Source organism: Neltuma alba, unplaced genomic scaffold, assembly GCF_004799145.2.
Source record: "Neltuma alba isolate B1F8T4 unplaced genomic scaffold, ASM479914v2 tig00011776_pilon, whole genome shotgun sequence".
NCBI classification, from domain to species: Eukaryota; Viridiplantae; Streptophyta; class Magnoliopsida; order Fabales; family Fabaceae; genus Neltuma; species Neltuma alba.
This window is the reverse complement of record NW_021636399.1, coordinates 1971-14565: the sequence shown is the minus strand read 5'-3', so window position 1 is coordinate 14565 and position 12595 is coordinate 1971. Positions and strand designations below refer to the sequence as shown.

The window sequence follows — 12595 nt, the reverse complement described above, 5'->3', positions numbered from 1 at the left end:
AATAAATTTATATTATGTTTTGTAAAGATAATATAATATTGTATTTATTATACCTAGTTAGTAGTTGGTTGTTGGCAGCTATTCTAAGCTTTATCTTTGTGTATATATGTAAAGCATGGCATCATTCATTTTGGGATATATGTAAACAAGTGTGAGTCTTAGCGTAACGTTTGGTAACTGCGTTCTCAATTGTAAGATTATTTTTATTGTCTTTGAGCTCTTGGTGTAGTTGTTGTCCTCTCTTCTCCCATCGGATATCTTTATCCTCTGGTTTGGCTCTTATATTATTATCGCGACAGGTAATAATGATAAATGGATCATGAATTCAGGAGCTACTAATCATATCATAGGTAACCATAATCTCTTCTTCACCTATAACTCTATGTCAACCCATCCAATATCACAATTGCTAATGGCTCCTACTTCCGTGTCCTTGGTTCTGGCACTTCTGAACCCATTGAGATTGATAGTCACTTGTTTGGGACAAGATCAAGGAAAACTTCATCAACAGAGGACATGAGATTTGGTGATTAGCTAGGTAATCTACTTACTAAAGCTTTGAATAGGACTCAGATTGACTATCTTTGTAATAAATTGCGCATGATTAATATATACTCTCCAACTTGAGCAGAATGTAAAGATAATATAAAATTGTACTTATTATACTTAGTTAATAATTGGTAGCTGGCTGGCATTGATTCTAAATTTACCTTACTTTTGTACATATATAAAGTATTTTATTATTCACTTTGGGATATACAAGAGACATTCATTCCATTTTCCTTTATTCTCAATATGTTTTAAATGAAATTGTTAAGCGTTGATCTCTTTCTTTTAATATTGATTAAAGCTGGACATGAAAGACTTTTTTCATGCGAAATAATATCAGCCACAATGGCCAAAGATTCCTCTTTTTTAATAATGATAATGCTAAGTAAATAAGAGAATACAATTTATGCGTTTCAATCACTAAAGAAAGAAACGAGAAATGTTCTAAAAGAATTAAATCAAGAAAAGAAGGAATGTAAGATCCAGAAATAGGTATGCTTTTATCCCTTTTCTCTTCAAACCAAACAGGACAAGACCTTGGCTTCTAGAGAGTTGATAAACTCCAAAGACCATCTTTCTCTTCAAATCTAAGAACTTGGAGGCTTGTACAACTTTTCCACCATCTTTCTGTATTCTGTAGAACACAACAGATTATAAATTTTAGGTTATTTTTCAGGAAATGAAAATTATTACCAGTTATATAGCATAAAGGAGAAAATAATCGGACTTTATTATTTACCTTCTTGATTGCTCCAAAGTTGTGCTGCTTGTGGATTTAGTGGTGAACTGTTGTTTGGCTCTGAATTTCGCAAAATTAAACAAATAAATATGAGCAAAAATACGATATGGAAATTCAGTGCCATTTTGTTCAAAATCCATTTGGGTTATATTACCTCCAAGCAGACTTTGGATTGATAGAAGAACAGTTCTCACATCATAAGCAGATGACCATTTATCCTATAATCAAAGATGACCAGAAAAAAGAAAAAGGTCATTGTTATGTAATGGGGAAAATAATCGCTTGAAAGTGTCATGGTAGCAATTGGATCATTACCTGAAGAATGTCCAAGCATATATTGCCATGTAGATCAACATTTGGATGGAAGCAGGTTGTCTCAAACTTGACTTTAGGAGGTTTAAATGGGTAGTCATTTGGGAAGGAAAGTGACAGCTTGTACTCTGTTCCTTCGAACACAGTATCTTTGCTTCCTGTTATGGTTCCTTTCCAGAAGAATATGTTGTCCTCCTCAGGGAAAGCAGAGATACCACTTTCTCCATTCATCTGTAATTCCAGTCACACAACAAGAATTATTAGGGTAATTTCCAAATCATAAACAAAATTTTCTATTTCCCTCTTAATTGGGCTTTAATCCCAATTCCCACATGTTATGTATCCTCACTGAAAAGTAATAAATTTGCTTGCACAGCCCTCCATGTATCCAGCAGGTTTGCTATTTATAAGACCTAACTTGTCAATCTCTGACATCTAAAGCTAAATACACTGAAGAGTCTATGGAGTAAATTAACAGTTAACAAACTTCACGAATAAAGAGACCTTAGAGAGAAATCTTACCATCAAAGCCATCAATTCAGACTGCAACCTGTTTGATATAACCAATAACCACAAACAGAAAGGCATGATCAGAAACAAAAACGAAGTCGAACATAAACTGCTCCAAAATCCTCTAACAGAATTATATGCGTGTGTAAAGTATAATCAAGCAAAATTCCGAGAATACTCAAGCTTAAAAAAAGTGAAGAAAAGAGCGAATGAAAAAGAAACCTTCTGAGAACAGACTGAGAATCAACGCTCTTTGCTGCATGAAGAGGCTGCTTAGAAGGTGTGATGTTGCCTGGAGCAGTTTCAGTTTGACCGTTAACAGTAGCCATAATAATGACAATTACGATCCTCAGTTGCAACCCAAATTCGATAGAATCGAAGAACAAAGAGCAGATCACAGAGAATACAGATAGAGCTTATGACGCAGGAGGAAGAGATAGAGAACCAGAAAGAGAGAGAATGCGTATGTGTTTCTCTATCTTCGTCCTTCGCGAAAGCAACTGAGAGCGAAAGCGAAAATCAGAACTGAAAGGGATCGCATGGTGGTGGAAGAAAGGTAGATTTAAAACGTTGTGCCTCCCCTGAAAACGACGTCGTTGGGAGGTTGACGTTTGTTTCCTTTTTAGGGCATGGAGCACTTGAGCGAGGGGTGAATTTCGAGATTCAAATAATTTGAACGTTGAGTTCTCCTCTTTTTTCTTTTTGGAACGTTGAGAGGCGCAAGAGATTCTTATTCTTGTGGCCCACCTGCAACGGCTAGTAGGAACGGCGACTGTAAACGCTCCTTTTCTTCGTTTTTGTTCCCCCCCCCCCCCAAATTTTTTTAATCCATAAAATGGTCCTTTTAGTTTTTTTTAGTTAGTTTCTTTTTTCTTTTCTTTTTCTAAATATTTTATAACAAATTTAAATGTTTGTGCCCACCAAATTTCAATTTTAATTGATGATTATTAAGTATTAAGTCAACTAAGAATATAATCTAAAATTCGAAATCGAATTATGTCTCATAAGATATGGTTCTGTAGAAATTCTTTGGTAGGATAAAAAAATGAATAGAGTTAATAAAAGGGAGAAAATTGTGATTTTAGCATTGTTTTAGGAGAAATCCGTGCAACGTCGTATTGGATTGAATAAAATTAATAAAACTGACAAAATTACAAATTAGAAGTCCATAGCTACCTTCACAAAAGTATAAATTTGGTCCTTTTTTTTGACCAGATAAAAGGTACTTCATTAAAGAACACAAAGATAAATACAAAGCCCAACAAGTACAACTGCACTAAAGACAAGCCCAAACACAAAGGGAAACCAAACAAGCTCTAGACAAAACCTAACCCTTACAAAGAAGAGAGGGCAGCCGCCACCGTTACCAAGAACTTCAGTCACCATCGACCATTCACTAGAAGCAGTAGGGAAAGAAGTGCCATTACCAACACCAACACCAAAGCCATTATAAGGGGTGGGGGTTCGAAGAACCATCCCAAAGGACCCATCCCCTCTTCTTGGCAAACCAACCCAACTGGTTGAACAACCTCCATGAGAAAACATCATAGGAGTAAAAGCACCCACAGCCACCAAAAAAATAGACGAAGGATGAGAAGGTGTTCTCGCCGACAGTTGCTGAGCGAACAAAATTGACGGAACAAAGACGTGCCCTTCGAATTCGCATCCACGAACAAACCACAATGATTCTCTGAAAGATGAAGCCATCAATGTGTAGGACCGTAGTCATCAAATCCCAGCCCCAAAAATACAAAACGAAGTCGCCATGAGAGGTCTGCCGTCAATGAAGCCCTCAGATCTTAAAATAGCCGCTAAAACCAGACACACCACCGATAAAAGCCTAAAAAGACATACAAAGAAACTAAGGATAACACAGAAAACGGTCATCTCCTCCCCCAATCGGAGCCGGGGGAGGAGATACCGTGAAAGAAAGCTCCTCCGCTTGACGAGGGAAGAAAACTCTCACCACCCTTGCAATTTCGAGAGAGGGAGAGAGAAAGTGGGCTTTGTATAAATTTGGTCCTTAACTTTATTAAATCTTAATATTATTGATAAGTAATGGTTTTAAAAAATGATGCTATTTATTTTTATAGATTTCTTTGAAACACACTCGATTAGTTGAAAATAGAGTTAAAATCATATATATATATATATATATATATACGGGTGTGTGTCTCTTTTTTTTTTTTTAAACAAAATGTCAATTTTATTCAAACGCGAATAAAAAGTTACCTAAAAAAGCCACTCAGATTAATCTGAGGAAGGCCTAAATGAATTAAAAAAAAAAAGAGTGACCGAACGAAACAGAAATAAAAAAGTAGAACGTACCAACGGCAAACATTGCATTGGTGATGACTAGAAAGTAGCAAGAAGCTAATACTATCTCCAGTTCTAATTATAAGATCCTATTTGTACACTATAAATGAGGTCTTATAATTATGACCGGAGGTAGTATAAACTTGTATAAAATTCATAACAAAATATAAAAGTAAACAAGAAAAAAATTAAGAGAGAATTACCATGAGATCTCAAAAAGAAAAATAATTATAAAATAAATTCCAAAGATTATCGTTTTCTACTATAAAACTTGTTATTACATACTATTTAGATTATTATTGAAATTTTTTAGTAATTATTTTTCTTTCTAATTCTCCCAAAAATCAAAGCCCTATTGGTGATGATTAGGACAAAAATGACGTGGGCCATGATCTTGCATATGAGTCTAATGCTGATTGTACGTTAATGATGACATGGCAGTTAATGTGAGTGGCGATGGGGTCACTGACTCGAGATCATGATGACATGGCGCCATGATGTGTTAGCTGAGTAGGCATTTATTTCAGAGTAACAGGTATTTATTAAATGTGTTCCTTATACTACATCAACAAAATTTACTATATCCTCTAGTTCATAATATAAAATATTGGTTAGGAGAAAATCATAGTCCAAAATATAAGATGTTGTTAGGATAATTAATGTGATTTTCTAACTTTTGGTCCTATTAAATATAAAAGAGAGAGGAAAGAGATGAGAGATAATAAAGTGTAACATCAAAGGCATTTTTATCTTTTTTTTAGGGGTTAAACAGAAAAACTATCATTTTAGGACAAATTTAATAAATAAATTTTTATTTTTTAATATGTGAGAAAATTAACTAACTACTTATATTATGAACCGGAGGAAGTAGTTGTACTACTCAGAGTTACAGCCAATGTGGGCATGCGGCTTCCAACTTCAAGCACTAAGCAACACCGTAAACCCAAAGTCTGGTTCATAACGGTTAATTGTTGATCTTGTTCCCCGTTCAGTACTCAAATAGCCGCAATATTCGTACTAAAATAAATAATACTACCTTCGGTCCTAATTATAAGAGCCAGTTGACTAATTTGAGGAGATTAAAGAAGTAAGTTGAATTAGTTATTTGTCCTAAATAGATATTGTTTTTCCTAAAATATCTTTATTAATCAAGTGTATTGACTAGAACTATTATTGTTAGAAGGGCTACTTTGAAAAAAAAAAGTATAAATATAAGAGATAAAATGGATTGTGATCTTATATTTAGAACCAAAATAAAAATTAAATAAGATATTATATTAAGGATCAGAAATAGTAACAAGGAAAGTCGTTTTCGTGGTACAATCAGTAACCTCACCTACAAAGTACCGGACGTATTAGTTATAACTTGTATACAAAGTGACTTCATACTTTTCACCCAAAAAAAAAAAAAAGTGACTTCATACTTTTTTTTTCCTTTTTTATATTGATAGCTAGTTAGTATCAACAAACCTGCAAGGCAATCATTATGATATATAAAATTAAAATCAATTATCTTTATTTAGTTCCTATTTAAAAAATCATTTCGATACTACTATGGATGCACACGAGAAACATTTCTACTTTTTATTTCCTGTTTACCCCATGTAACATAACACCCAGACAAATCTTTCCCACCTCCTTTTGTAGGTAAAGTATTTTTTCTGAAAGAAAAAAAAATTCAAACTTGCATATTACATTATTAGATAAAAATAAAAATCTAAAAGTTGATACATTCATGGTCTTGCTAGACATACTCCTCATTAGGTCCTACTAGGTCATACTTATCGCAATCCTCATATCACAATATGTCCTCTCAAACATGAGATTAAAAAGATTTGTAGTCTTTTCTGCCAGACAGATTTTGTAATGTACGAACAAAACTAAAGATGTGAATTAAAACACGGTTATGATTACTAATATCTGAAGGAGAAATGTACAGGCAAAACTAAAGATGTGAATTAAAACACGGTTATGATTATTAATATCTGAAGGAGAAATGTAAAGGCAAAACTAAAGATGTGAACTAAAACACGGTTATGATTATTATTAATATCTGAAGGAGAAATGTACAGGCAAAACTAAAGATGTGAACTAAAACACGGTTATGATTATTATTAATATCTGAAGGAGAAATGTACAGGCAAAACTAAAGATGTGAACTAAAACACGGTTATGATTATTAATATCTAAAGGAGATTTCACGATTAAAAGTTGAGAAACTTCTTCTCTTTCAAGCTTTCCACTATCTCTCTAAGAGATATGTCTAATGGAATAAACTCAATTCCCAAGGTTTTAGTCTTTTCTTGAGAAACTTGATACTTGGGCATCAATGGCTCATCCATGACAAACCTACAAGTTCATTGAGCAGCAAAGAAAATAAATTAGCAAAAATCAGGAAAAAACCTTGAATCAAAATATATAATTTGGGTATAAAGAAGTGCATGTAGAAGCCATTTTGGTTTCATAAAAAATGACTGAATGATTAAAATCACAAGCCAATCTCATCAATCCTGAGGAACAGATGTCCATTATCAGCAAATTTAAATATATTGTCTCTCATTCATCCTCTAATGCCAACCCCACCTAGGAGATAAGGCTGTTGCTTCTACTGCTGCTACTCTGTGTGCGCGCGCGCGTGTGTGTGTTTTTTTTTTTGAAATAATTTTTGTCAAAATGTGTCTATGTGCATGCGCGCGGGTGGGTGGGGAGTAAAACTTGCAGATTCTCCTCTAGTCCAAGGAGAAGGGCATGGTCAGCACACGAGATGCAGTACATATCTGTGAAGCAAAAACTAGATTTTACAATATCAAGTTTTTCAGGTCCCTCCTCATCAACGGAAGAAGGAAAAAATGGAAGCTGACACAAAACCATTTTTTGATCCAAGTCACCACTTACTGTCAATTGTGTTCAGAAGCCTTTCATCTGTATTCTTGCCGATCCTACTCAGATGTCTTCCAGAACTTGGCAGGAGAATTTTTATCTTTGCTACATGGTATTGTCATTATCATCTCTTCTTAGGCTCTTTTGCAAATCTATTTGTACTTTATCTTACTGTAATTTGTAAAACTTTCGTTTTCTTAATATCATTTTGTCTTACCCCCCAAAAAAAGAAAGCTAAAGGAAAGAAATCAACAAAGTACTAATTGAAGGCAATGAGTACAAGTATTAACACCAGTGTTGTGACTTGGTGGATATTCTATCACATGCTAAATGCATAATGATATATACATGAACAAACAAAGAGTGGGCTTAATTTTTGATGCATCTAAAGACGTCAATACGAAAGAAAATTCCAGGTTGTTTGTGAAGAAACTCAGAGATTAATTCCCTCACTCTCTCTTCTGTTTGTCATCATCATCATCATTTGTTATTGTTGTTGTTGTTATTACTACTTCTTTCTTTCCTCTAGGGTGCGAATTGTCCCACCCCTTGTAAATATGTATCACTTCCGTTCAGAGTTGAATAAAGAAAATCTCAGCATTAATCTTTAGATTTAGCTTAGTCATTACAAATATCAAAACGACCTGGTGCCAAGGTGTTCATCTCTTAAAGCCAATTGCTTGGAGCAATGGGCATTATCCCTTCAGGCAGAAGGAAAAAAAACATTTTATGCATATTGCTGTAGCAGGCAGCAATTCATAAGTAGTCTCATATAATCATATAATTGAGATGACAAGATGTGAAGTCAAAAGTTATATTGGCTTATGGAATTATGGAAACAGATAACTTACTTTTCTGGAAGTGGTAATGTTGGGTACAATTCGTGTGAAATCTTTACAATCTCTGAGAAGGTGCCACAGTCTCAACCAAACAATATCTTCCACTAGCTGAAGGAATCTCAAATGCTAGAATATGAGCACTTGCAACGTCTCTCACGTTGACCCATCCTACAGTTAAATTCGGAGATGTTTGTGCACCTGCACCAAAAAAGCAACACAGTAATGTTTGTGTAGGAACCAAATCAAGAGGATATTCAAAAGGGATCCCAGTCAACCAGGAGTTGCTGAAACAATAATAAATTAAATCAATATTCAATCGGATAATCAGATTTATTAATGAAGAAATTTATTGACAATATGACATTAAATATTAAAGCAAGAAAATAATGCTTAGGTTAGACTATGGCTTGTTTTTTCATGACTTCCATCTGCTAAGCAGAAAATGGGAATTCAAGTAGTCTTCTTGACATTTTGTTTCTAGAATGAAATTTTTCGCATAGTATTAGCTTATATTTCTTCTTTATTTTGTTGGAGCATACAAGTGGGTTGGCTGATCCCGAAACTGCAAAACCTTCATGCAGTTATTGCACACAAAGGGAGAGAACAATTATTGCAAGTCAACAGCAACAGTTAGACCCAAATTTTCCTTTCAACTATCAAAAGCGAGACAAAAAATTTCATTTGAACATATGCTGACAAATTCCATACCAGGACTTCCATACAGTATGAACCTTGTGCGCACAAAAAATTACCAGTTAATAGCTTTAAAACTGTAGCAGAAGAGTCGTTAAGTGATGGTTGCAAAAGTGATCCCAGTACGTATGCTGGGTGGATAACAACCATGTCAATGTTGTTTTCTTTTACGAATTTCCAGGCAGCATCTTCAGCTAATGTCTTGGAAAGCGCATACCAGAGCTGAAATAGCAAAAGGAAATTGTCCAGGGCATACAAGATTAAGACTATGGTGTTTTTTCATTTAAATATTTTTATCATATAAAACTATTGAAGCAGTTTTGACAAGCTTAAGGTGAAATCTCTGCATTGCTGCAATAAAATGATTTGACTTCTGTCATAAATGCAATAACGTGTAGCCTTTATGCAGAATGGAGTTCTATGGAAACATTGGAAACTTGAAATCCCAGCTCATCAGCATTCGTTACAATCAGATAAGCCATGATTATTAATGAAAACCTTTGTTTCAGGGATGGTCTAAGAAACATGGCACATACCTTAATCTCCCTGCAAAATTCTGGCTTTGAAAACCATGTCTCATCAACTACGACTTCAGGAGTTCTAGGTTGTCCATTACATAACACTGCAGCCATGGAAGATGTTAAAACAACTCGTTTCAGAGATGGCAATTTTGCACATGATTTAAGAAGATTAAGAGTTCCCTTGACGGCTGGGTCAATAAGTTCAGTCTGCAATAAGGAGAGCAACAGTTAGGGACTAGGAAATAAGACAGCTGTTTCGTATGAAGACAAAATGGAAACTTAAATCGTTGACAAACTTGTGATTTATTTAAACTCATGGAAAGCCTTCATATTCAAAGCAAACTCAAATCAAACTTAGTCATGGTTCTCTATTTACGTTGTTATTTTGCTAATCTCCCAAATTTGCCTGGTTGTAAATTGGAAACAATAAATTGCAAGACTAAGTCTAACTTTATAAGAGTATGATCGGTCCCTCAACAAATACTTCCAGATCAGACCACCTTCGGCTATATAAATAACAGATTTACACATAAAGATGAAACTTTAAGCTAAGATACATTACTTCAGATGCAACACACTACACCGTTACAAAGAACATTACACAAAACCCACTCTGATACAGATACAAATGACGCTGTAAAGGAAGGAAAATTATTACACTTTCAGATTCAAGCACAAAGGATGACAAAGAGCAAAGATACAAACCGCACATAATGACACTATATATAATCTCAACAGAACAGAAACTCTTGAGCATAGAACATAACAGGTTTGCCAATAATTCAAGAGGAATGGTTCTCCCCACTCCAATCCCCATGCCCGACTTAAAGTTCTTCTCCCCCCTTTCACCCCCTCGAACTCCTCTCTTTATACACCCACTCCCAACTTTCTGACTGCTCCCCTTACCTTTTTCGTCATGACTGCCTATCTCTACTCCCCTAATTTTCTGTCTCATCTGGTTCTTACTCCTTGTATTTTCTTCTAGACCAGCAGTTCCTCCTTTTCGGCCTTTTTGCCATTCGTATGTCTCCTTCTGTGAGCTTTGGCGGCAATAGGTGATGGGGTCTTATCAGAGTATCAAGCGAACTAATATGATTTCATCAAACAGGTAATGCAATATGCTTAGGGACAGGGCAAACAAAGGTCCAACCCAATACGTCTCTCACCATTCTCTTTGACCCTCTAAGCTACACAAAGATGAAAACATTGGTCAAACAGATTTTAAAAAACATTGCTCAAACAGATTAAAGCGCTTAATAAGAGTGCTTTTCTGCAGGTCAACCACAGTCAACTATCTATCAATTTTAGAATGATATGAACCTGTGGGTCTTTAACATCAGTACGGCAGGGAGAGGCAGTGTGAAAGACACCCTCACATCCCTCAACAGCGGGGTCAAAGGAACCTTCTTCCAAGAGATCTGCTTTAAACAGGTGCAATCTCTCCTTGGCTCCATCAAGATTGAGCAGATGATCTACCTTCTTGGAGTCATCTGCAGCGAGTTAGAGAACACCACAAATTGATTACTAACCAAACTGAATCACAATTCTGATCAAAGCATGGATATAAATGAAAGCATACGAAGGAGCACTAACTAGGGTCGCGAACAGTGGCCTTGACAGTGTAACCACGAAGAAGAAGAAGCTTGACGAGCCATGAAGCAATGTAACCAGAAGAACCAGTGACGCACACGACCTTTCCGTTTCCGGCGTTGCTGCTCATTCTCTTTCTTTCTTCTTCAATTTCATCCCTTTCACTGCTTCGTCTTTGCTCTGTACCAGATCGTTTGAGTCTTTTAGATTCTTCGAGTGATTATTGGCTCCACTGTCCGTCATTAGGCGCTTGCTTGCAGCTACATTCATCTTTATTTTAATGTTTCGAGCAAGCGATCGACGTTTGAATCCGCAATAAATTATCATTTTCCTGGCGAACGAAGACTTTCTAAGGTCTTGATAACATACAAACATATATATATATATACGCGCGCATATATTTAAACCAAGATTCTCTTTCTTTTTGTCGGTTTCGGCGAGTAACAAATTACGTACTACCTCCTGTGTTAATTATAAAACCCAGTCTATTAATTTGAAAAGATTAAGAAATTTAGTTAAGTTAGTTATTTGTAATAAATAAATATTATTTTTTTTAAAATATTTTTACTAGTCAAGTTTGTTATCTATAACTACTATTATTAGAAGGATTATCATAAAAAAAAGTAGATAAATATAAGAGACAAAGTAGATTGAGGTTTTATATTTAAGACTAAAATAAAAGTCAAATAAGGTCTTATAATAAGGAGCAAAGCTAGTATGATTTATCTTTGATGCGAACTGAACTTTATGGTCTCAGATCAACCGCAGGCTGGATTATGCCATCTCCCATCGTACCTGCCTACGTGTACTTTATTTTTGTAAAATTACCAAATTGAAAATTAGCAAATGTTCAATTTGGTAATTTTTTTCTCTTAATTAAATTTTTAATTTTGTTCTATTAACAGTGTTAAGCTCTGCATAAACATTAAAAATACTAATAGAACAAAGTTACAAAAGCGAACATGACTAAAAAATAAAATTAAATAATTTAATTAAGAGAAAAAAACATATAGGTATCAAATTAAAAAATGAGAGAAAGTATAAGTACATCCACAATCCAATATGATTTTTTTCTTAAAAAAATAATTAAATTAATTATTTATAATAAATTAGTGTTGTTTTCTCTAAAATAAAATATTTTTATTAATCATTTGTATTACTATGAAAATCTTTTAACATCTATAATTATTTTAAAATAAATAAATAAAATATAAAAAATAACATAGATTAAAATTAAATTAAATTTTCAACTAACTAATCACAAACTAATTACTCATATGATCCTAAATATAAGATCTATTTTATAGTGTAATTTATATTATAAAATGAGTTTTATATTTAAAACCGAAAGAAATACAACGAGAGACGAGGTGAGATTGCTTAGAACAAATATGCCCACTTTTTTTTTTTTTGGCGGGGACAGAAACCAAATATGCTTCTTCTTGTCTTCTTCTTTTTTTTTTTTTGTGTTTTTGGACTGAGACCAAATGTGCCCATTCGAAGTCAAAAAATAGGTTCACACACGCACAACACCAACGTTTCCATCTTTTTTTGTCATCTTAACTTTTTTGAAAATTTTGATGCATCTTAATCCTTCTTCTAGGATACAAAGAACTGCAAATTAAAAGGAGGATTAAAATTGATTT

At 34.3% G+C, this 12595-nt stretch overlaps 1 protein-coding gene and 1 pseudogene across 1 annotated transcript; both read right to left on the bottom strand.

The window, feature by feature from the left end:
- Positions 1 to 876: 876 nt before the first annotated feature.
- LOC114717799 (ubiquitin-conjugating enzyme E2 20-like) lies at positions 877 to 2648 on the bottom strand. Its single transcript, XM_028902996.1, has 6 exons — positions 2333 to 2648; positions 2123 to 2150; positions 1604 to 1831; positions 1443 to 1506; positions 1289 to 1348; positions 877 to 1183 (listed from the first exon to the last, which is right to left on the bottom strand). The coding sequence occupies exons 1-6, from the start codon at positions 2437 to 2439 to the stop codon at positions 1137 to 1139; spliced, it is 534 nt and encodes a 177-aa protein (XP_028758829.1). The 5' UTR covers positions 2440 to 2648; the 3' UTR covers positions 877 to 1136.
- Positions 2649 to 6544: 3896 nt separating this feature from the next.
- On the bottom strand, positions 6545 to 11124 carry LOC114717800 (tetraketide alpha-pyrone reductase 1-like; annotated as a pseudogene).
- Between the last annotated feature and the right edge of the window lie 1471 nt (positions 11125 to 12595).

Coding starts and splice junctions, on each gene's coding strand:
- LOC114717799 (XM_028902996.1), bottom strand. CDS start 2,439: ATGGCTACTGTTAACGGTCAAACTGAAACTGCTCCAGGCAACATCACA. Junction 2,151..2,332: donor TCTCAGTCTGTTCTCAGAAG/GTTTCTTTTTCA, acceptor TATATCAAACAG/GTTGCAGTCTGAATTGATGG. Junction 1,507..1,603: donor TATGCTTGGACATTCTTCAG/GTAATGATCCAA, acceptor CTTTGATTATAG/GATAAATGGTCATCTGCTTA.